Consider the following 25,093-nt stretch of genomic DNA (forward strand, 5'->3'; position numbering starts at 1 on the left):
TTTTGTTCCCTGTACAAGAATTACCCAGAGGGATACAGTACCTGTGAATAAATCATAAATAACAGTGTTGTGAGTCGGGCGATAGCGCAGCGGGTTAAGTTTGGGTGGCGCAAAGTGCAAGGACCCGTGTCAGAATCCCAGTTCGAGCCGCCTCCTCCCCACCTGCAGGTGGGTCACTTTACAAGCGGTGAAGCAGGTCTGCAGGTGTCTGCCTTTCTCTCATCTTCTCTGTCTTCCCTTCCTCTCTCCATTTCTCTATCCTATCCAACAATGACAACATCAATAACAAATCCAGATTTAAAAAAAAAAAAAAAAAGCTACTGGCTAAGCCAGCAGAGATTTTTAAAGGGGCAGTGTATTTGAATTTTACTCAGTGATTGGGGCCAGAAGTTAGTGTTAATGGTAAAGGACTCAGTTGGAGCACCCAGCCAACATGTAAAAGCACTATGCAGAAGGGAAGTGATGGTGTGGTCTCTCTCACTTTCTATCTCCCCATCTATCTGGGAAAAAGGGAAGGGGGAGTGTTGGTGCCGAGGACTTGTGCAGATGTGAAACTCCAGTGAGGCCCTAGCAAGGGGGCAAAGGGAGAAAGAGTGAAAAAGAGTAAACTTAAAGCTTATTAAAAGATAATAAATACCCTGCGGGGACTGGGCGGTTGCGCAGCAGGTTAAGCTCAAGTGACAAAGCACAAGGACGGCCTACCTGTTCTAGCCTCCAGCTTCCCACGGGGGGGGGGGGGGGGGGGGGGCGGCGGTGTCACTTTGCAAGCGGTGAAGGTCTGCAGGTGTCTTTCCTCCTCTGTCTTCCCCTCTCGATTTCTCTCTATCCTATCCAACAATTCTAGCTATGACAACAAAAACAACTACAACAACCCATCCAGGACAAAAAAATGGGAAAAATGGCCTTCAGGAGCATGCAAGCCCCGAGCCCCAGCAATAACCCTAGAGGCAAAAAAAAAGATTCAATTCCCGCACCACCATAAGCCGAAGCCATGCAGTGCTCTAGTGTTAATATATAGAGAGAGAGCAGATCAATGTAATAAGTGAATTTTTATTTTATTTACTTATTGGATAGAGACAATCAGAAATCAAGAGTAAGGGGGAGACAGAGAGAGACCTGCATCCCTGCTTCACCACTCGTGAAGCTTTCCCCCTTCAGGTGGGGACCAGGGGCTTGAACCTGGGTCCTTGCCCACTGTCAACGTGAGCTCACTCAGGTGCGCCACCCATCCGGCCCCATAAGTGAATTTTTCTCAGCAAATATTTAAAATTCTTTTTTTTCTTGCCATGCAGACTTTTTAAAAATCTTTATTTATTGGATAGTGACAGCCAGAAATCGAGAGGGTAGGGGGAGATAGGGAGAAAGACAGAGAGACACAACTGCAACACTGCTTCACCACTTGTGAAGCGTTTCCGCTGCAGATGGGGACCAGGGACTCGAACCTGGCTTGTTCTGAATTTTAACATGTGCACTCAAACAGGTGCGCCACCACCCGGCCCTTAAAACTAATCTTAAAGTTGACTGACAAGCAGGGTTTTTCCATTTTTCCCCCCCTCCTCTCTGTATTGTCTTGTCTTTCCATATGGCAGTCTGCGATCAGCAAAATACAGAAATCAGGAGGTCACGGTGAGGACAGGAATGCCGGAAGTTTCCCTGGGTGTCCTGTGCTGCACCGTCTGGGACAGTCAGGACAACGTTTTGCAAACGCCCAGACTTTCATTCACAGCTCATGTAAACACACGTATGGCTACAGAATTGTAGCACAAGCAACGTGGCTTGGCCCCTGGCGCTCCATTGCGCCCTAAAGCAGATCTGACACGTGGGCACAAGCCCCCAGCTCCCGCGAGCCACGCCTCTCCCGGCACCCGTAGCGCCTCGCCCGTCCTCCCATGACGCCCCGCGCTGGACGAGCGCATCTGCCCAATAGGCAACGGATTTGTTGGTAGGTGACGGGCCGCACGTGATGATTGGCCAATGGGGCCCGACCCCCATCTCTTCGCGCGGCGCTGTCAGTATATTGCATCACTTCCGGTCGCCGGTCCGGGCGTGGATGCGGCGCTTTCCCGGATTCCTCGCCGGCTCTGCTCGCGGGGTCCCCTCTTCGAACCCTGCCCTGGTCACGGGGCGTCCAGGTATGTCCCGTCCTGCCCACGGAGCCCTCAGCTGCGCCAGGACGGCTTTGGTTCTCCGAAGGCTCCGTGGCTCTGTGGGTAACTTGCACGCATGTGCGTTTCCAACATCCAAGCGGGGCTAAAGAACTCAGAACCGGGTCTGCACCTGCCTTGGCTCTAAAGCGGGCAGTTTGCCACCCCTTGGGCCACCCTGATAGTCACTGGGGTGACGGAAGCACGCTGGGGAGTGGTTTTGAGGATTTGATGCAACAGCTTCCTGGCGAAGTTCACAAGCTGGGAGAGAAGAAGGTAGAAGTCGAGGTTTTCTTAAAAAAAAAAAAAAAGAGGGGTCGGGCTGTAGCGCAGCGGGTTAAGCGCAGGTGGCGCAAAGCGCAAGGACCGGCATAAGGATCCCGGTTCGAACCCCGGCTCCCCACCTGCAGGGGAGTCGCTTCACAGGCGGTGAAGCAGGTCTGCAGGTGTCTGTCTTTCTCTCCCCCTCTCTGTCTTCCCCTCCTCTCTCCATTTCTCTCTGTCCTGTCCAACAACGACAACAACAATAATAACTACAACAATAAAACAACAAGGGCAACAAAAGAGAATAAGTAGTGAGGAGGAGAGAGAAAGAACCAGACATCCCTCTGATACAGGTGCTGCCAGGGATTGAGGTCGGGACCTCATGTTTGAGAGTCCAATGCTTTACCCACTGCACCACCTCCGGGACCACAGAATTCGAGGTTTTCTTTGGAGCAGACTAGGAGCCAGGCTTCTGTGAAGGAGCAAGCGCCGCTGCTGGGGGCTGAGGTTCACCGTCCCTAATGCTCACTCGCGGTGAACACAGCAGGGGCGCCGGGGCAGGACAGCCCCCTCCTGGGTTTGGAGATAGCAGAAGACTTGTCATGAGCTGCCCTGGCTTTGTCACGGTGAAGATGAGCAGAAACTTGCGGAAGGAGTGAGTTCCAAGATCTCTGCAGTAAACACAACGGAAATTGCTGTTGCTAGAGATTGCTGAATAGGAACAGGCTAAAGCCTCTTGAAGAGGGGTGGGGGAGACAGCATGATGGTGGTGCAAACAGACTCTCATGCCTGAGGCTCTGAAGTCCCAAGTTCAGTCCCCCACACCACCATAAACCAGAGCCAAGCAAGTGCATCAGAACAGGACAGAGAATCCGGTATTGATTGCTTCTCTGATCCTCTGTCGGCCCCAGCACCAACACCTCAAGTCAGTGCCCTGTGGTTACTGGATGCTGTTGTGTAAGTGCAGCTCTCCAGTGGATATAAAGGGCTACAGCAACTCTGTGATTTATGCATGGGGGCTGTTTCTCCTCCGCGGCCTCCATAGCCCGGTCACTGATACATGATTTTTCCTGGACTGATCAGTGTCATTTGATTCCATCACTATGTTGACCATAATTTTGGACTCGTACTGTGAAAGTTATGAGGCAGGTGACTGGGTGATAACTCACATGGTCGAACACACAACTTATCATGTGCAAGACCCTAGGTATTAGCCCCTGGCACTAAGGGAAACTCCACAGGTAGTGGAGCAATGCTATGCTGTCTCTGTCTCTGTCCTTCTCTCTCTCTCTCTCTCTCTCTCTCTCTCTCTCTCTTTAAAAGAATGGAAGTCAGCCCAGGAATGGTGGAATCACAGATGAGTGAGACCCCAGCACCAACAAAATAAAAGGCATGTTCTCAGAAAAGTTAGATCTGCTTTTCTTTTCTCTCTCATGTAGTTATTTACTTACTCATTAACATTTTTGTACATTTATTTATTGAGACAGAACTTGAGAGGGAAGGGGAGACGAGGGGGAAAAGAGACTCTTGTAAGATCTTTTTTTTTTTAAGGGTCCTTTCAGTTTTTTTAATCTTTATTTATTTACTCAATAGATACAGTCAAATTGAGAGGGAAGGGAAGGGGGTGATAGAGAGGGAGAGAGACACCTGCAGCCCTGCTTCACCACTTGGGAAGCTTTCCCCCTGCAGGTGGGGGCCAGGAGCTCGAACCTGGGTCCTTGTGCACTGGTAACATGTGCGCTCAACCAGGTGCACCACCACCTGGCCCCTCTCTTTTTTCTTTTTTTAAATTTAATCTATTTCTTATTGGACAGAGAAAAATTGAGAGAGGGAAGATAGAAAGGGAGAGACAGAGAGACACCAGCAGCCCTGCTTCACTGCTCCTGAAGCTTTTCCCCTGCAGTTGGGGACCAGGGGCTGGAACCTGGGTCCCTGTACACTGCAGTGTGTGCACTTAACCAGGTACGCTCCCCCCTGGCCCCAAGATCTTACTTTCTTAAAAAAAAAAAAATATATATATATATATATATATATATATATATATATATATTGACAGTTGTCACAACAGTGACCTGGGTTCAAGCCCTTGATCCCCACTTTCAGGACGAAAGCTTCACAAGTGTAAATAGGGCTGCAGGTGTCTCTCGGTCTCTCCGTCTCTATCTTCTCTTCCCTTCTCAATTTCTCTCTGTATCTAATAAATACAATTAAAAAAAAACAATTCTAATTAAATGAAACAAGACTTTGACAGCCATATATATATATATATATATATATAATTTTTTTAGGTGATCAGAATAAGATTTTTAGAGGCAGAAAGCACATTAACAGGTAGCAGAGGTCTGCAGACAGATGACAGAGTGGCTGCCAATGTATGCGGACAAGTTTTTTGGAAGGCGAGGGAGGGCATGGTGATGGTTACAACACAACCTAGTCAATACACTAAAATCATAGAATTATGTACTTGAAAGGGTGAATTTTACCTCAAAACTAGGGTGTTTTTTTAATTGTTAGTTGTCAAGGGTCCAGGGAACCCATGTCACAGCACCAGAGTTTCCTCAGTGTGGTGGGAGCCGGGGACCCGAACCTGGGCTGCACATGGCCAAGCAGATGCGCTTCCAGTGAACTCCTTTGCCGGCCCCACACTAACTTATAAGGTCCCAGGTAGTGTGGTTGATATAGCGCTCTTATTTATAAACTTCTCTTTTGGAGTTAATAGGTTGTATTACTTTTGCAGCAACAAAATGGTTCAACAAGTTCCAGAAAACATCAATTTCCCTGCTGAAGAAGAGAAAATTTTGCAGTTTTGGTCCGAATTTAATTGTTTTCAAGAATGCTTAAAGCAATCCAAAAATAGACCAAAGTAAGTGTATTTCTTCGGGGAAGGTAGAGTGCCCTTCTTAGACCAGGTTCCATGGAGCATATGTCTTGTTCATCTTTAGAATTCAGATCTGCTTCTAGTAGATCATGTAGCAAGTGCTGAGTTCTAGATTATTAGGATACATTCTATTTCCTTAAGAGGTCTCCTGATTGGAGTTCATGTCGACACATGAACTATGGCTTTCATCATGGTTATTATCCACATGCAAACAGGTGGAGAAAGCACTGGACTCTCAAGCATGAGGTTCTGCATTCAACCCCCAGAGGCACATGTCTCAGTAATGTCTGGGCCCCTCTCTCTCTTTCTCTCTTTCTCTCCCCTCCCCCCGTCCTTCTCATTAATAAATAAATAAAATCTTTAAGGGGAGGGGGCTGAGGTAGATAGCATGATAATTATGCAAAGAGACTCATGCCTGGGGCTCCCAAGTCCTAGGTTCAGTCCCTCACACTGCCATAAGCCAGAGCTGATAAGTGCCCTGGTAAATAAATAGAGAGTTGGTAGCCCAAAAGAGGTCTTTCTCATTCTGTCATCACTAACTTTTCAGGAAACAGTATCTCGAGTAAATGTTTCATCTGTTATGACTGAATTTCCTTGTTGCTGCTTTTCTACTCCCAGACTCCACTGTCATAGTACCTGTTGGTAGAAAATGTCTGGAATCTTTTGTTGTGAGTTTTTAAACGACATGACATATATTTATACAGGTGTGTGTGTGTTTGTGTGTGATTATTTATATATATGTTTTGTTTTTATAATCTCTGTTAGATTTAATTTCTATGACGGGCCTCCTTTTGCAACTGGATTGCCTCACTACGGACATATACTCGCTGGGACAATTAAAGATATCGTCACAAGATATGCTCACCAGAGTGGGTTTCATGTTGACAGACGATTTGGATGGGATTGTCATGGCTTACCTGTGGTATGTTTGAATCACCAGCCTTATGTGGCACTAATTTTTCTAAGCTTTGGTCTTCAGAAGTTTCCTTCTTTCTCTTTTCTTTCTCTTCCTTCCTTTTTTTTGAAAGTAGAACTATCACCTGTCAAAGGACATAGCAGTGGGTGCAAATGACTCTAGCATCTACTAGGCCGTGTGTTGCGGAAATGTGTCATGACTTTTCCAACAAACCAACATGTTGAGTACAGTGAATCTTGAGTCAGCTTCTTTTTACTTCTCTGGTGTAGAAGTTTCTCTGATACTATCTAGAGAAACTATCATTCTCTCTGGATTTTTCTGAGGATTTTTTTATTTTCTAGAGTTCTTTGATTGCAATTATTTCATAGGGCCAGGCTATTAACAATCTATCACAAACTTCCAGGAATATGAAATTGATAAAACACTGGGAATCAGAGGACCAGAGGATGTAGCCAAAATGGGAATTGCAGAATACAACAAGCAGTGCCGCGCAATTGTGATGAGATATTCTTCTGAGTGGAGGGTATGTTGATGGGTTCAGTCGAATGAACAAAAACTTGGGCTTTTAAGTGGGAGTTGAAATGTTTTATGGTTTTTATGAGATCTGTCCCAAAGTATGGTTCTCTGTGAGGCTATGGTATGGGAGGTGGTGCACACATCACCATGAGCAAGAAGCCACATTCAATACCCAGTCCCCACCTATAGGGAAGCTTCGCGAGCAGTGAAACCTTGCTGCAGGTCTCTCTGCTTTTACCTCCTACTTTCCCTCAATTTCCGTTTCTGTCAAAAAATAAAAGGAAAAGAAAAATGGCTGCCATGAGCTGTGGGTTCCTTGGCCACCCACTCCGCCCCAGTGATAACACTGGTTGCAAAAGAAAGAAGTTTTCTGTGGGGACTGCAAGATACCTGACAGGGTAGACGGCATACTTTACCATTTGTAAGAACTTGGGTGTGAGTGCCCAGCCACTACATTGGACCACCATGCAAGTATGAAGCCTCTGGAGTATTGGAGCAGCTCAGTTGTGTCTTTCCTTCTCCCTGTCTCTTTCTTCTGCCTCCACCCTCTGTTGGGCACCTCAGGGTTGGGGGGGACAGGGAAGGAGAGTTGTCTGCCTCAGCTGGTACCACTGCCAGGCATAAAGTACTAGTAAAGCCCTGGCAACAAAAAAGCAAGTAATTTGCTTCTAGTGCCAACCCTTTTACTTAAATTACTGAACGAGGTCCTATTTTCTGCTGTGTAGTTTGCCCTATTTTGTTTCCTATGTGGGCCAGCAGAATAGCTCACTTGGGTGGTGTGCAGCTTTGCCATGTGTGTGACCTGCTGCAAGCCGGTGCCCCACTGCATTGAAGGGAACTATGGTTCTGCCGTCTTAGTATCTCTCTCTCTCTGCTTCTCTGCCTTCTGTCTCTATCAAAAAATAAATAAAAATTTAAAAATCTCCTGTGTATCCACAAGCAAGAAATAAGTCTTCTTAAAGAGAGAAAGTAGAGACTTGTCTTTCTCTTATCTACTTTTATTTTTTTTAAGTATTTATTTATTCCCTTTTGTTGCTCTTATTGTAGTTATTGTTGTTGTCGTTGTTGGATAGGACAGAGAGAAATGGAGAGAGGGGGGAGAAAAATAAACACCTGCAGACCTGCTTCACCGCTTGTGAAGCGACTCCCCTGCAGGTGGGAAGCCAGGGGCTTAAACCAGGATCCTTACGCTAGTCTTTGTGCTTTGTGCCATGTGCGCTTAACCCGCTGCGCTACCGCCCAACTCCCTCTTTCTTTTTCCCACCCCCCACCCCCTCCCAGAATTGCTTAACTCAGGCCTATGGTGGTTCTGGGGATTGAACCTGGGACCTCGTAGCATCAAGCATGAGAGTTGTTTTGCATTACTACTGTGGTCTCTCCAGCCCAGATACTGTTTCTTATACATCTACTCATTAATTTTAACATCTATTATATTCTTGCCAGTTATGCCTATGGTGTTTGCCAGATGGTAGTTTTGTTAGACTTTCATAAAGGAATACATGTAGTAACATTATCTGATATGGGATGAATTCCAAGAAAACTGACTCTTAAACTGTACATAATAATGTTTCGTTTGCAATATAGATTTACTTGAACTTAATTGTTCTATTTTCTGAAAATTATATATTCTAGTAAAAAATAAAACACTGGTTTACAATAACATGTATCTTTATTTAATAATTAATATTCATATTTTTTAAGTCTACTGTGACCAGGCTTGGCCGATGGATTGACTTTGACAATGACTACAAAACTCTGTATCCACAATTTATGGAATCTGTCTGGTAGGTGTATTTGAAATAAATTGTATTGCTTAACAGGCTGGGGGGTATGGATCAACCTGTCGGTCAATGCCCATTGTCCAGTGGAGAAGCAATTACAGAAGCCAGACCTCCCACCTTCTGCTCCCCATAAAGGATTTGGTTCATACTCCCAGAGGGATAAAAAATAGGCAACCTTCCAATGGAGGATATGGGATATAGACCTCTGGTGGTGGGAATTGTACCCCTCTTATCCCACAGTCTTGTCAATAATTATTAAATCACTAGTTTAAAAAATTGTATTGGTTAGCTGAGAAGTGCTTTTATTTGAATTTTTATTTTATTTATTTTTCATTTATTCTTGCTTTTACCAGCCAGAGCTCTGCTCAACTCTGGTTTATGATGGTGCTGAGTTTTGAACCTTGGAGCTCAGAACCTCAGACATAACCATTAAAGTCATCTCTTTCAGGGCGAGAGAGCCATAAACTTGAGTTATGGGTACCGTCCAGTGCATGGAGTTGGCACCTAGGGCTCCAGGTTGAAGCCTCTTGATGAGATTGGTCTGAAACTCTTGCTAGGTGGGTCTTCAAACAACTCTATGACAAAGGCCTCGTTTACAGAGGTGTGAAAGTCATGCCCTTCTCGACGGCGTGCAACACTCCGCTTTCCAACTTTGAATCTCACCAAAATTATAAGGTAAAGAGATTTCTTCAGATGTTATGGTCTGTGTTCTTGTGCCTCTGATAAGTCCAACTCTGGGTTCCCTCTTATCACAGTTCTGTAAGTCATTGGTTTGGGGTGATTTCTCTTTCAAAGGGTTACTTTAATACATATGAGAGAGAGAGAGAGAGAGACTGAACTTGACACTGGAAAGATTGAGAAGCCACAGCACCACTCCAGCCCATATGGTGCCGGACATTGAGACAGTGCCCCAAGCCCTGTGCTTACAGTTGAGCCATCTAGGTAGCCATGTTTTTTTTTTCTTCTTCTTCTTCTGTCCATTGGTTTTGTTTGTTTGTTTGTTTTGTTTTGTTTTCTTTAATCTGGAGTTCATAAGCAGCACAATTTTTTCTCTAGTGAATGCTTTGCTGTGGTTGTTGTGCTAGGACAGTTGAGATCTGTCTGTTTGCAGTGCATACTGATTGACCTGATGAGCAGACAGTAGAGCAACGGGGCCAGGCTGGTACTGGTAATGTGCCAGTAGAACATGCACATTACCTTGAATAAGGACCCGGGTTCGAGCCCCACTCTCCATTTCTGGTGGGCAAGCTTTACAAGGGGCGAAGCTGTGCTGTAGGTGTCTCTCTTCCTCTCACCCTCTCTAGCTCCCCTGCCTTCTCTCAATGTCTATCGTAAAAATCTCTATCGTAAAAAGAAAAAAAGGGGAGTCGGGTGGTAGCACAGCGGGTTAAGCGCAGGTGGCGCAAAGTGCAAGGACTAGTAAGGATCCTGGTTCGAGCCCCCCGGCTCCCCACCTGCAAGGGGAGTCGCTTCATAGGCGGTGAAGCAGGTCTGCAGGTGTCTGTCTTTCTCTCCCCCTCACTGTCTTCCCCTCCTCTCTCCATTTCTCTCTGTCCTATCCAACAACGACGACATCAATAACAACAATAATAACTATAACAATAAAACAACAAGGACAACAAAAGGGAATAAATAAATATAAAGAAAAAAATTTTTTTTAAAAAAAAAAAAAGAAAAGAAAGGATGTTTTAAAAAGTGAAGGTCAATAAATATTGCAGTTGTGTAGCACAACTGCTTTGCCATGTAGACACCCAGGCTTGAGCCCAGCCTCCACCACACTGGAGGAAGCTGTACCACCTCCTAGAGCCCTGAACTTAGTATTTATTTATTTATTTATTTATTTATTCCCTTTTGTTGCCCTTGTTGTTTTATTGTACTTATTACCGATGTCATTGTTCTTGGATAGGGCAGAGAGAAATGGAGAGAAAGACAGACACCTGCAGACCAGCTTCACCGCCTGTGAAGCGACTCCCCTGCAGGTGGGGAGCCAGGGGCTCGAATCGGGATCCTTATGCCGGTCCTTGCGCTTGGCGCCACCTACGCTTAACCCGCTGTGCCACCGCCCGGCCGCCTGATTTATTCTTTAGAACCACTGCTTTTTCCCCACATTACAGATCTTGTGAAAAGAACACTTTCTTCATTTTATTTCAGGATGTTCAAGATCCTTCAGTCTTTGTAACTTTCCCTCTGGAGGAAGATGAAAATGTATCTCTGGTTGCTTGGACAACCACTCCTTGGACTCTGCCTAGTAACCTTGCCCTGTGTGTTAACCCAGAGATGCAGTATGTGAAGATTAAAGGTTAGTGTGAGCCAGGCTACTTGTGATTGGTATGGGTAAGACCGTGTTTTTTTTTTAAGATTTTATTTTTTTATTAATGAGAAAGATAGGAGAGAGAAAGAACCAGACATCACTCTGGCACATGTGCTGTCGGGGATCGAACTCAGGACCTCATGCTTGAGAGTCCAAAGCTCTGAAAGTGACACACAAATTAAAATAATGCGAAGATTTTAGAAATTAGATCTTGTAATTTTCAGATCACAGTACACGTTTACACATCATGCCCATATCAGAGAAGAACCTGAGCATCAGAGGTGACATCTTATTATGAAGAATAAAAAGCATGTAGGCCTGGTGAGCTAGCTCAGTCAGACAGTATGCTGCTGTGCTGTATGAGCGAGCCGGGTTTGAGCCTGACCTCCACCACGTTGAAGGAAGCCTCAGTAGTGTGGCCTTTTTCACTCTGTCTCTACCTTAATTATAGCGTGTGTTTTTCAGCACCACTGTAGTGTATGAAGTACTTAGCTTCATACACTGGCTATCTGGAGCTGGCTTCAGATGTCACAGGTTAAGGAATTAGTCTTTGTATCTGGAAAGCAGAATGTTTCATTCTTCTTTTTTGTTTCACTCTAAATCTGAGCACTCTGGATGCAGCTAAACGCAGGAGCTCCCTGGAGGAAAATGGTGCCCATGTTTGTCTTTAGAGTAATCCAAGGATCACTGAAGTTCACTATTTCTTTCCTCACAGATGTTGTCAGGGGCAAAGTACTCATTTTAATGGAAGCCAGATTATCAGCTCTTTATAAACTGGAGAGTGACTATGAGATCCTTGAAAGGTATTGCTAACCATTGGTTGATTTATCGGTGCATGTGTTGTGTTTCACCTTTTTTTTTTTTTTTTTTATAGGAAAAAAAGCAACTCTTGGGAGAAGTAATCCATGATTCATATATGCCCTTGTGGCAACAAAAATTCTCTAAATCCCAAAAAGAATCTCACCTCCGAACTCCAAGAGAGAGAAAGACTAGGGACCCTTCCAGCGGAGGGGAGGGTACAAAGAACTCTGGTGTTGGGAATTGTGCCCCTCTTATCCAATCCTATAAATTAACATTTCACCAGTAAACTGATAATAGAGTTGACAAATAAATAAATTATATGACAAGCATACATGTTTTAAAACTATACCTCATATGAACGTTCTATATTTCAACTTTACTGTTAAAAATAAAATAAATAAATAAATAAATTACTATGAAGAGTCTCTATTACTTAAGATTTAGTAACTAAGTACTGATGTAAGTGTTTACCTTAGCATTAATTACTAAGAAAAACAAACCAGAGTGGAACAGTGACTCACCCAGCCTTTCTCCTTTTTCTTTCCTCAGATTTCCAGGTGCCCATCTCAAAGGCAAGAAATATAGACCCCTGTTTGATTATTTTGTGAAGGTAAGATTAGACATGTCTATCAAAGCTGTTTTCACTCTGTATTTGTAACTGGAAGGAAGTTAAAGTCACTTTTTTTCTTTACATGTGCATTTACTTTATTTTTTAATTTCTTTGTTGGGGATTAATGGTTTACAGTCAACAGTAAAATACAGTAGTTTGTACATGCGTAACATTTCCACATAACAAGACAACCCCTACTAGGTCCTCCTCTGCCATCATGTTTCAGGACCCAAAACCTCCCCCCACCCCCACACAGAGTCTTTTACTTTGGTGCAATACACCAACTCCAGTCCAAGTTCTCCTTACCGTTTTCCCTTCTTCTTTTTTTTTTTTTAATTTATTCCCTTTTGTTGCCCTTGTTTTATTATTGTTACCGATGTCCTTGTTGGATAGGACAGAGAAATGGAAAGAGGAGGGGAAGACAGAGAGGGGAAGAGAAAGACACCTGCAGACCTGCTTTACCTCCTGTGAAGCGACTCCCCTGCAGGTGGGGAGCCGGGGGCTTGAACCAGAATCCTTATACCGGTCCTTGCACTTTGTGCCATGTGCACTTAACCCGTTGTGCTACCGCCCTACTCGCAGAGTTTTCCCTTCTGTTCTTGTTTTTCAACTTCTGTCTGTGAATGAGATCATCCCATATTCATCATTTTATTTCAAGCCCCTGATCCTCACCTACAGAGGGAAAGCTTCACAAGTGGTGAAGCAGGGCTGCAGGTGTGTCTCTGTCTCTTTCCCTCTCTGTCTCCCCCTCCCCTCTCAATTTCTGTCTCTATCCAAAAATAAATTTGAAAAAAAATCATGGTTAATTTTCAAGATCAGTTTTGAGTGCCAGAGCACTGAAGAGCTGTAATGTCATTGAAAATGCCATTATGTTTGAGACCAGAAGCCTTGTTTCAGGTCCTGTCTTCATCATTGTTATTTCTGTTATTTGTTCTGAGTTTATTCATCTGTGAAATACAAATAATACTTTTTGTTTAAGACATAAGACTACTAATTACTTTTTCAAAGAAATATTATGATGATATGTGAAGAATCTTTTTTTCATGTTAAGTTTTTGAGACTGTTGTCACATTCTTTTTTTTATATTCCCTTTTGTTGCCCTTTTTTTTTATTGTTGTAGTTATTATTGTCATCATTGTTGGATAGGACAGAGAGGAATGGAGAGAGAGAGGGGAGAGAAAGATAGACCCCTGCAGACCTGCTTCACCGCTTGTGAAGCAACTCCCCTGCAGGTGGGGAGCCAGGGCTCAAACCGGGATCCTTCCGCCGGTCATCGCGCTTTGCGCCACTTGCGCTTAACCCACTGCGCTACAGCCTGACTCCCCACATTCTTTTTTTTTTTAAAAATATTTGTTTACTTACTCCTTTTTGTTGCCCTTGTTTTTTGTTATAGTTACTATTGTTGTTACTGATGTCGTCGTTGGATAGGACAGAGAGAAATGGAAAGAGGAGAGGAAGACAGAGGGAGAGAAAGACAGACACCTGCAGACCTGCTTCACCACTTGTGAAGTGACTTCCCTGCAGGTGTGGAGCTGGGACTCAAATAGGAATACTTCTGCCGGTCTTTGTGGTTTTTGCACTACATGTGCTTAACCCACTGTGCTACCGCCCGACTACCCAAACACTTATTCTTAAATTACTGTTATAGTAGGGCAGTATTTCATTCTTTAAGCCTGTTCCCCTTTCCCTTTCAGTATAAAGTAAATGGTGCTTTTACTGTGGTAGTTGACAACTATGTGAAGGAGGAAGAAGGCACAGGGGTTGTACACCAGGCTCCTTACTTTGGCGCTGTGAGTACTATAAATCTTGCAAATGTGTTATGAAAGGAAATGTTCGAAACCACTGAGTCCCATACATGTACATTTGAGCGTGTGTGTGCGTGTGTGTGTGTATGTGTGTGTGCGTGTGTGTGTGTGTGTGTGTGTGATGGTCCTCACTATTGTGAGGTTGGCCTCTTTCTTGCTCACTGTCCCCAAAATAAGACCTATAAAATTCATTTCCTGAACTTAGTTCTGAAAATGATACATTAACTCCTGGGTGTTTGTGGGCATTTAACCTTCCTTTTACTAGTATTATTTTTTAAATATTTATATTCAGGTAGCATGGCAGTGGTGGAAGAGTCTAGACTCGAGCTAAACTGACTTTCCCCCTCCCCCTTTTTTGGTGCCATTGTTATTGGATAGGACAGAGAGAAATGGGGCGGGGGGGAGAGAAACACCTGCAAACCTGCTTCACCACTTGTGAAGCAACTCCCCCTGGAGGTAGGGAGCCAGGGCCTCAAACTGGGATCCTTATGCTGGTCTTTGCACTTAACCCGATGTCCTACCACACGGCTCCCTAAACTGACTTTTAATCTTAGCACTGTTACTTCTTTCTGCCTCAGCCTCCTCATATATAAAGGGGGCCTAATTACTGGTTTGTGTAATGAGACCATATAATAACAACCTAGTATAACTCTGTGCCTTCTTAGTGAGAGCCTCATGGAGATTAAAACAGCTAACATATTAAGCCCCTTAGAGTGGTCTCTGACGTAAAGCTTTGTTTACTGGATTATTGACACTGCTCAAAATATACCTCTGAAGCTTCATCGTATAATCTGGTTGAACTGTGCTCCCTCAAGCTCTGTTTACTTAGTCATAAAACCAGGTAGCACATCTGACTGAGTAGCACACTACAGTGCCCCAGGACTCACATTCAAGTCCCTGGTCCCTTCTGGCAGGGGGAAGCTTCAGGAGTGGTGAAGCAGGCGTCTCTCTCTTCTATCTTTCCTCACCCCCCCACCCCCAACTTCTCTCTGTCTGTGATAAATAGGTCTGGTTTGCCTTTTTGTTGGTTTCTTTTGTTTCCAGGTACACAAACATGCTCCTTTTTTAAATAACTGAGATTTGATTTAGTTCTGTAATAGCCATGTTCCATCTTTTCACTTAGTGGATACTCTGCTTTGTGCAGGGGTTTGTGAAATGCCCGGGAAGACTAAGCCATCAATAGACTTTGTAACTGCTATGGAACTGGAAGGCTTTGTAGTTCTCAGAGTGACCCTGTATTACTGACATTTATGAAAATACTGGAAAATCCTCTTGTAATCCTGTCGCTTCTTCTGCTCTTCCTTCTCACTTTCACTGCTTTCCCCTGCTCCTTTTCTGCAGGATGACTATCGAGTTTGTATGGACTTCAACATCATTCAGAAAGATTCTCTTCCTATCTGCCCAGTGGATGCTGCTGGCTGTTTCACTGCAGACGTGACGGACTTCGTAGGGCAATATGTCAAGGTCTGTTTGTCTGACGTAAAAAGTGTTGTTGTTGTTGTTTTTTAAGTAAGTTTTTGTTTATTTTTAAATTTTTTTTGTAATTTTATTTTCCCTTTTGTTGCATTTGTTGTCTTTATTGTCATAGTTGTTGTTGTTACTGATGTCGTCATTGTTAGATAGGACAAAGAGAAATGGAGAGAGGAGGGGAAGACAGAGAGAGGGAAAGAAAGACAGACACCTGCAGACCTTCTTCACCGCCTGTGAAGTGACTCCCATGCAGGTGGGGAGCTGGGGGGTCAAACCAGGATCCTTACACCGGTCCTTGTGCTTTGTGCCAAATGCTAAAGTTTAACCCACTGTGCTACCGCCCAACTCCCAAGTTTTTATTTTTTTATTTATTTATTTTCCCTTTTGTTCCCTTGTTTTTCATTGTTGTTGTAGTTATTGTTATTGATGTTGTCATTGTTAGATAGGACAGAGAGAAATGGAGAGAGGAGAGGAAGACAGAGAGGGGGAGAGAAAGACAGATATGCTTCACCGCCCATGAAGTGACTCCCCTGCAGGTGGGGAGCCGGGGCCTCAAACCGGGATCCTTATGCCTGTTCTTGCACTTTGCGCCACGTGTGCTTAACCCACTGCGCTACCACCCGACTCCCAAGGTGTTGCTTTCACTGTACTTTGTGTGTGAAGTTTTTTTTTTTTTTAATTTTTTTTTATATTTATTTTATTTATTCATTCCCTTTTGTTGCCCTTGTTGTTTTATTGTTGTAGTTATTGTTGTTGTTGTTGGATAGGACAGAGAGAAATGGAGAGAGGAGGGGAAGACAGAGAGGAGGAGAGAAAGATAGACACCTGCAGACCTGCTTCACCGCCTGTGAAGGGACTCCCCTGCAGGTGGGGAGCCGGGGTTCGAACCGGGATCCTTATGCTGGTCCTTGTGCTTTGCGCCACCTGCGCTTAACCCACTGCGCTACAGCCCGACTCCCGTGTGAAGTATTTTTTAGTTAAGTAACTTTCATACCTAGGATATTTTACAAGTAATTTTGTTTTGTTTTATTTTAATTTATCTCATAAAATCAGGGAAGATAGATACTATCACATTCTGACTGTTTGTATCTTTAGAGGATACATACTGTAGTTTCAAGGATACATACTGTAGTTTCAGGAAAACTCACAAAGCAGCTTTGAGATATTTAGGGTAATTAATGCTGATTGAACACAAATTTAAGTGTTATGAAATGTACTTTCAAAGGTATATTATATACTTTTAAATAATGCAGAGTGTCTTTGTTATCTGTGTTTTTATTCACAGTAAAGTAACAACATCAAATCCTAGTAATATGCTTAACTGTGTTGTGTAGGGCCATAGATAAATAGATTTTAATGTTTTAATAGGATGCTGACAAAAATATCATAAGGACTCTGAAGGAGCAAGGTCGTCTCCTCGTGGCTGCCACGTTCACTCACAGCTATCCTTTCTGCTGGAGGTAAGAGGAAATGAGGACTCTGGGCTCTGGAGCTGGCTGTGCGGCCCCGTTTGCTTTCTGTCTTTCAGAGTCACTGTTTGGAAGCTGCCTTCTTGCTTTAAGGGCAGTTTTGTGATTGTATTTGCTTTTCTCTGTTGGGCCTTGTAAGAGAAATGGAAACAAACATGGGTTTTGTGTTGGAGCCCGAGTCTGTGTAGAAGAGTCATCTCTAACATTTTCTGATACAATCAAGTCTGTCAGGTTTCAGTTACTGTAAAGATACGGGAGAGAAGGAGGCCTTCATTGGTGTCCTGTTCTGGTTTTGCATTTCTCTTTTGCTGAGTGTCTTTTGTTTTTTTTTCTTCTTCTTCTTTTTCCTTAATAGAATAGAGACAGATAAATCAATAGGGCAAGGGGATGTAAAGAGGGGGAGACAGAGACAGCGCTACTCTACTGCTTATGAAGCTTTCCCCCTGCAGGTGGGGCTTGGGGGACTTGAAGCAGGCTTCTTGTGCTCTGTATCAGGCACACCACCTTCTAGCCCCCTAAATTTGTCTCTTTTTTTTTAATATTTATTTAGTTCCCCTTTTGCCCTTGTTTTTTATTGTTGTTGTAGTTATTATAGTTGTTGTTATTGATGTTGTTGTTGTTAGATAGGACAGAAAGAAATAGAGGAGGGGAAGACGGGGGACAGAGAAAAATAGACACCTGCAGACCTGCTTCACCACTTGTAAAGAGACTCCCCTGCAGGTGGGGATCCGGGGGCTCGAACTGGGATCCTTATGCTGGTTCTTTCGCTTCACGCCACATACGCTTAACCTGCTGTGCTACCACCCGACTCCCAATTTGTCATATATATATATATGTATATGTATATATATTATTCATGAGAAAAATAGGAGGAGAGAGAAAGAACCAGATATTACTCTGGTACATATGCTGCCGGGGATTGAACACAGGACATCATGCTTGAGAGTCCAGTGCTTTATCCACTGCACCACCTCCCGGACTACCCAATTTTTTTTTTTTTTAATCTTTTATTTATTTATTTATTTTGGATAGAGACAGAAATTGAGAAAAGAGAGAAAGATAGGAAGAGAAACAAGAGATATCTGTAGCCCTGATTCACCATTCATGAAGCTTTCCCCCTGTAGGTGGTGACCAGGGGCTTAAACCTGGGTCCTTGTGCATTGTAATCTGAGCACTCCACCAGGTGTACCACCACCCAGCCCCTGAATTTCTCATTCTTTTTAGACAACTGTCACTCCAGCAGCACTGTACTTTCTGACTTCTTTGCTAGCTTTTGCCATGCTATTGCCATGCTATTATAATGTAGTAGGGTTGACCGTTTATATTTGAATCAAGTCTGTATTGTGAAGTGTGGATTTAGTACAGCTATAGCGCACAAGACATGGGTGCAAAGAGATCTGCTGTTTGATCGCCAACATCATCAGCCAGCTCTGAGTGGTACTGTGGTCCAAAACTAAGCAAAAGCAAAAAAAAAAAAAAAAAAGGCCAAGTAGGTGGTGATGACATCATTTAGAAGTTAGAACTCAAGGGAGTCGGCTGTAGCGCAGCGGGTTAAGCGCAGGTGGCGCAAAGCATAAGGACCGGCATAAGGATCCCGGTTCAAGCCCTGGCTCCCCACCTGCAGGGGAGTCGCTTCACAGGCGGTGAAGCAGGTCTGCAGGTGTCTATCTTTCTCTCCTCCTCTCTGTCTTCCCCTCCCTCTCTCCATTTCTCTCTGTCCTATCCAACAACGACAACAACAATAATAACTACAACAATAAAACAACAAGGGCAACAAAAGGGAATAAATAAATAACATAAATATTTTTTTTAAAAATTAGAACTCAGGTGGGGTAGATAGCATAATGGTTATACAAAGAGACTCTCATGCCTGAGGCTCCATAGTCCCAAGTTCAATCCCCCACACCACCATAATTCAGAACTGAACAGTGCTCTGGTAAACAAACAAAACAAAAGAAATTAGAACTCAGTCTCCACATGGGTACCCACGTATGTCAGCCTCATCGATTATGGTCTGCATCTCTGCTTCACAGGTCGGACACTCCCCTCATTTACAAGGCGGTGCCCAGCTGGTTTGTGCGCGTGGAGCATATGGTGGACCAGCTACTAAGCAACAACGACCGGTGTTACTGGTAGGAATGAGATGTGTCTTCATAAAGTCTCTGTCACATAATATGGGCTGACCCTCCCTCTAAATTGTAATGTTTTCTTAAAAACATCTTTCATTGTGTGTTATAATGACTATGCAAAGAGACTCTCATGTGACCCATCTGGCTAAGCATATGTTACCATATTCGGGGGCCCGGGTTCGAGCCCTGAGCCCCCCACTCCCCACGTGCATGAAGTGAAACAAATATTAATGAAGTCTCTTTCCCTTCTGTTGTCTCTTCCTTTATCAAGCAAATAAGGAAAAAGAGGGGGGAAAATAAGACTGAAAGGCCACCAGAAGCAGTGATCCCAGAGATAATCTTGGTTGCAAAGGAAAAAAACAAACAAACAAACAAAAGATAAAATTTAGCAGTGAGCTTATTGCTGTTCTTCTGTAGTTACTCTGTCTGTTTATTGCAGGGTTCCAGAGTTTGTACGAGAGAAACGATTTGGAAATTGGCTGAAAGATGCACGAGACTGGGCCATTTCCAGAAACAGATACTGGGGCACCCCTATTCCACTGTGGGTCAGCGATGACTTTGAGGAGGTGAGGCAGTACAGTACTTCTTTGTTTTCATTCTTCTTCTTTATTTCTTTCTTTTCTTTCTGAATCACTTTTTCTGCTGATGTGAAAGAATTATTGTTGAGTGAAAGAATATATTGTTGGGGCCAGCCTATGGCGCACTAGGTATCCACAGAGTTGCAGGATTTTTCCTTTCTTTCTGCCTCTCTGGGAGCAGCCACCTATTTTAAGTAATAGACCTCGTGACCAAAAGGGGAAAAAAAAAACCCTTTTATTTCCAGGAATCATGGCATATAACTTCTTGAAGAATTTTGTCTCTAAACCATACCCCTTAAGTGCAGTTTTAAAACTTTAGATCCTTGAGTTGCTGATGTGCTGCGACTCTGCTCCTTGCAGATGCATCATAGCGTCTTCAGCTGATTACTTTAAGATTTTGTTTATTACTTACTGGGTAGAGAGAGACAGAGAGATTGGCCAAGAACTAGGAGACATACCTGCAGCACTGTGTCAGTGCTCGTGAGAGGTGAGGACCAGGGACCTTAACGCAGGCCTTGAACATTGTAACCTGTATACTCATGCAGGTGCACCACCACCCAGCCCCTGTTCAGCTGATCTTGCAGTGATGAAAAGTGAGATCTTAATGACAGGTTTGCTAAAGGATTGCTGGCCTTTGATCTGTAAAATCTAGGTTTGTGGGTATGTAAGTAAATAAATATATGTGTGTACTGGTCTGCAGTTAAAAATCTCACGATGGAACTTTTTTTTTTTTTTTTGCCTCCGGAGTTATCTCTGGGGCTTGGTGGCTGCATTATGAATCCACTTTTCCTGGAGGCCATTTTTTTCCCTTTTTTGTTGCTGTTGTTGTTATTGTTATTGGATAAGACAGAGAGAAATGGAGAGAAAAGGGGAAGACAGAGAGAAAGAAAGATAGACACCTGTAGACCTGCTTCACCGCTTATGAAGCGACCCCTCTACAGGTGGGTTGCCTGGGGCTCAAACCGGGATCCTTACTCCAGTCCTTGCTCTTTGCACTATGCGTGCTTAACTAGCTGCCCTACCACCCACCCCCCATGATGGGAGCTTGCTATCCAGTGCTAAGAGTATTCAAACAGTCCTGAGCACAACAGCCCACAGATCTCAGTCAGTTTCTCATAAGGAGTACTTGAATCAGACTATAGGCATGAACAGGAAATGTGGAGAAAGAGGCTGTGGGTATTTGCCGGGTTGCATGTGAACCCCGGGGTTGAGCCCGCAAAGCTCCTGCTGGCCTGGATCCTGTTAGTGTCTCAGCAAAGTCTCTGCATGTGACTCTGCCATCTTGTGATTTGGTACTTTGATTCAGTCCTTGCATAGTAATTTAGCACTAACTTGGACAGTTTCAAAAGTAAAGACCCAAATTCAAGTGCCAGGAAGAGATTAAAATGCTTCAGACTAGTAATTTAGGCATTTCATGATTTTGGGGATAGTAAACCCCGAGAATTTATTTAGTGAGATGATAACTCTGAGTGTCCTGTTGGTGTGGGTGCTCCCCTCTTATACAGTGGAAACAGAGTAGTGAAATGGGAGTCCACTGCTTTACTTCTTTAAGACTTATTAGGGACCCAGGGGTCTGGTTGAGTGTACACGTAGCATGTGTAAGGACATGAATTAGAGCCTCTGCTCCCTGCCTGCTGGGCGATGCTTGACAAACAAATATGCAAGTGTCTCCCTCTCTCCTCCTCTATCTCCCTCAATTTCTCTCTCTGTCCAATCAGATAAAATAGAGAAAGGGAGGTGAACGGGGGAAAGTGGCTACCAGCAGAGGCGGATTCTTAGAGACCGCACGGAGCCCCAGCAATAACCTGGCGGCAATATAAATGATAATAAAATAGAAGGCTTACTCATTAGTGAGAGAGAGAGAGACCAGAGCCTTACTGCACATACTTCAGTGTTTGGGATTGAATTGGGACCACATGCAAGCCCTGAATGCTCCCCACTGAGTCGCCTTTGCAACTGCTCAAGGATTTCTAAAACGTAACATGAGTGCTACAAAAAGTAACTGATGTTTGACTCTAAAGCTTTGTTTTGATAGGTAGTGTGTGTTGGGTCAATGGCAGAGCTTGAAGAACTATCAGGAGTAAAGATCTCAGATCTCCACAGAGAAAGGTTGGTTTTTTTTGGAACGTTTGATTTAATTCTACCTTTCAAAAAGCATCACACTAGCTAGCACCGAGCTTATTCAGTTTAAAACATGATCTCTTTAGCAGACTATGAAGCTACATGTAACGATTCCAGGTTTAGTGAATTACTTTCTGTTGATGACTTGTGTCATATTGTGATAAAGTGTCCTCTGTCTGAGTCAGCCTACTGGTCTGTAACCCTAGTTATTGCTCTCAGAAAGCTTTGATAAGTGCTAAGACTTTGTCTCTAAATATACTATGGTAAGAGTTTATTTGTGTTTCCTACTGAGACATAAGCTATAAGTTCTGCTGGACAGAAATTGTTCTCTTGGGAGTTGGGCGGTAGCGCAGTGGGTTAAGCGCACGTGGCACAAAGCACAAGGACCAGCATAACGATCCTAGTTCGAGCCCCCAGCTCCCCACATGCAGGGAAGTTGCTTCACAGGCGGTGAAGCAGGTCTGCAGGTGTCTATCTTTCTCTGCCCCTCTCTGTCTTCCTCTCCTCTCTCCATTTCTTTCTGTCCTACCCAACAATGACGATGTCAGTAACAACAATAATAGTAACTACAACAATAAAACAAGGGCAACAAAAGGAAATAAATATATTTTTTAATTGTTCTATTATTTGCTTACTAGCATTGACCACCTGACTATCCCCTCACGCTGTGGAAAGGGATCCTTGCATCGCATCACAGAAGTATTTGACTGCTGGTTTGAGAGTGGCAGCATGCCGTATGCTCAGGTTCATTACCCATTTGAAAATAAGCGGGATTTTGAAGATGCATTTCCTGCAGACTTCATTGCTGAAGGCATTGACCAAACCAGAGGATGGTATGTCCTGTTCTTCTGAGTGTTTTATTGCTGTGATATCATTAAGATACCAATACTATGTGTCAGCTGGGTGCTGGCAGATGTGTCCCATATGTGAGGTTCTGTCTTCACGCCTTAGGAGTGTCTCCTGAGCAGAATGCTTGAGCTTGTATTATTTCACTGAATTTTTGAACACAGAAATTTGTTAAACTGAACATCTGAATGATACATAGAACACTTTTTTGTTTTTCTTTTCTGATTTTTTTTTAATTGGGGAATTAATGTTTTACATTCAACAGTAAGTACAATAGTTTGTACATGCATAACATTCCCCAGTTTCCCATATAACAATACAACCCCCACTAGGTCCTCTGAATCCTTCTTAGATCTGTATTCTCCACTCCCACCCACCCCAGAGTCTTTTACTTTGGTGCGATACGCCAATTCCATTTCAGGTTCTACTTGAGTTTTCTTTTCTGATCTTGTTTTTCAACTTCGGCCTGAGAGTGAGATCATCCCATATTCATCCTTCTGTTTCTGACTTATAGAACACTTTCTTTTTATGACCAGAGAGCTGTTCAACTTTGCCTTATGATGGTGCTGAGGACTAAACTTAGGACTTGCCTCAGGCAGATGAGAGTCCCTTTCCATCAGCAGTGTTTCTACACAAGTCTTAAGGAAATGTTGGTGTCTTAAAAGAAAACAAAAAACTCTTTGGTAATTATCACAAACTGGTAGAACTTTAACGTTGAGAATACTGTTTTTAGCTTACCAGACATAAACTACTATTTCAGGGAGGTCCTGATGACTTACTAGTAGGTTCTCTTCTGAAGATTGGTGACATCTGGCCCCTGTTAAATGCCCTTGCGGGGTCCCCATGTAGGCACATCTCCCACCCCCCCACTTCCTCAGCCTTAAGCTACCTTTCCTGACCCACATTTGGAGTAAGTAATGTGACACAGATCAGAGATGGTGTCAGTGTCAGATCATATGATAAAGTTCTAGGGAGAAAGCTAGCAGCGAAGAGTTAAGATACAAACTTTTTTATACACACACACACATATATATATATATATATATTTTTTTTTTTTCATAAGAAAGAACAAGACATCACTCTGGTACATGTGCTGACAAGGATTGAACTTGGGACTTAATGGTTGAGAATCCAGTGCTTTACCCACTGCACCATCTCCCAGACCACAGGATAAACACATTTCTAATGTTCTCATAGTCTTGTCTTCTGACTTTTAGGGAAGTGTGTTCTTTGTGTCTTGTCATGTGACTGACCCTGTGTAAAAGGCTATCCCCATTTGATTTTCAGCCTGGCATTTCTGAGAGGTCTAGATGCTACTCTGCTCGGTCTAGTGGCATCCTAGCCTGCTCCATAGAGAGTGTTCCAGTCCTGTCCTCGACTACCAGTGGTCAGTGCCTCCCCCCAGGGCCTTCCTTGCTTTGAGGCACATTCTTTTGTATTTAACAGGAAGCCCAGTAGACCTGCAGAGGGTCCTATATGGAATTTCTATTGGCACTTTCTTGGGAATTCTAATGTGTTAGCAGGATTTAGAATTGCCCCTTTAAGTGTAACTTACCTAAAATACTCAATTCAAGAGATAAATTGTATAGGTATAAAAAAAATACATGAACTTCCCCCCCCTTTCTTTATTTTGTTGATATTGTCATTGTATATTGTTGTTCCTATTGGATGGGACAGAGAGAAGTCAAGAGAGGAAGGAAAGGCAGAAGGGGGAGAAAAAGATAGACACCTGCAGACCTGCTTCACCACCTGTGAAGCCACCCCCCTGCAGGTGGAGAGATGGGGGCTCGAACTGGGATCCTTGTGCTGGTCCTTGTACTTTGTGCCATGTGCGTTTAACCCTCTGTGCTACTGCCTGGCCCCCCTTTTTCTCTTTTTATTTTTTTTAATATTTATTTATTTATTTTCCCTTTTGTTGCCCTTGTTTTTTAAAAACTGTAATTTATCTCTTCATTTTTTACCAGAGCACTGCTCGGTTCTGGCTTATGGTGGTATGGGGGATCAAACCTGAGACCTTGGAACCTCAGGATGAGAGTCTGTCTGCATAACCATTATACTATCTATCCCCCTCCCTTTTCTCTTTTTATTGTACAGTCTCTTAGTGAGTTTTTTGCTTTGTTTTCAGGTTTTACACCCTGCTTGTTTTGGCCACAGCTCTCTTTGGACAACCGCCCTTCAAAAATGTGATCGTGAATGGCCTTGTACTAGCCAGGTAGGCATTCCTTTTGTGTAATTGTCTGTCCTAGTTCTGGATCCCCAGAAAAAGGAGGGGGTTTTGTGTGTTTGTTGAAGTAAACATCTCCTGCTAGGCCAGCCACTCTTTAGCAGGGGACTAAGGGGTTTCTAGGTCTGCTCATGCTTTACATTTCCTCTGCGTTTTCACCTGGCTTTTTTTTTTTTTAATATTTATTTGTTTATTCCCCTTTGTTGCCCTTGTTGTTTCATTGTTTTTGT

General features: G+C 43.6%; 1 protein-coding gene and 1 non-coding gene across 4 annotated transcripts in view; both read left to right on the top strand.

Annotated features, from left to right (window-relative positions):
- The first annotated feature begins 2,008 nt into the window (after positions 1-2,008).
- The window catches only part of IARS1 (isoleucyl-tRNA synthetase 1), a 48,470-nt gene continuing 25,385 nt past the window's right edge, over positions 2,009-25,093 (top strand). For 2 of the 3 annotated variants that reach the window (XM_016190845.2, XM_060200603.1), the window contains exons 1-17: positions 2,009-2,132; positions 5,146-5,271; positions 6,052-6,208; positions 6,606-6,725; positions 8,420-8,502; positions 9,057-9,174; positions 10,651-10,798; positions 11,526-11,613; positions 12,161-12,221; positions 13,916-14,011; positions 15,368-15,490; positions 16,865-16,956; positions 18,999-19,097; positions 19,534-19,660; positions 21,708-21,781; positions 22,432-22,626; positions 24,765-24,851. In XM_016190845.2, coding sequence (XP_016046331.1) covers positions 5,153-5,271; positions 6,052-6,208; positions 6,606-6,725; positions 8,420-8,502; positions 9,057-9,174; positions 10,651-10,798; positions 11,526-11,613; positions 12,161-12,221; positions 13,916-14,011; positions 15,368-15,490; positions 16,865-16,956; positions 18,999-19,097; positions 19,534-19,660; positions 21,708-21,781; positions 22,432-22,626; positions 24,765-24,851 — 1,787 coding nt within the window. In that variant the 5' untranslated portion in view covers positions 2,009-2,132; positions 5,146-5,152. Of the gene's footprint in view, positions 2,133-3,782; positions 3,799-5,145; positions 5,272-6,051; positions 6,209-6,605; positions 6,726-8,419; positions 8,503-9,056; positions 9,175-10,650; positions 10,799-11,525; positions 11,614-12,160; positions 12,222-13,915; positions 14,012-15,367; positions 15,491-16,864; positions 16,957-18,998; positions 19,098-19,533; positions 19,661-21,707; positions 21,782-22,431; positions 22,627-24,764; positions 24,852-25,093 lie in introns of those variants that run through there. The other variant, XM_060200602.1, reaches the window with a different exon arrangement.
- Positions 3,340-3,472, top strand: LOC132541151 (small nucleolar RNA SNORA84). Its single transcript, XR_009552319.1, has one exon. It is a non-coding gene; the product is annotated as a small nucleolar RNA SNORA84 (small nucleolar RNA).

The sequence above is a fragment of the Erinaceus europaeus genome, chromosome 10 (genome assembly GCF_950295315.1).
Source record: "Erinaceus europaeus chromosome 10, mEriEur2.1, whole genome shotgun sequence".
Classification (NCBI taxonomy): Eukaryota; Metazoa; Chordata; class Mammalia; order Eulipotyphla; family Erinaceidae; genus Erinaceus; species Erinaceus europaeus.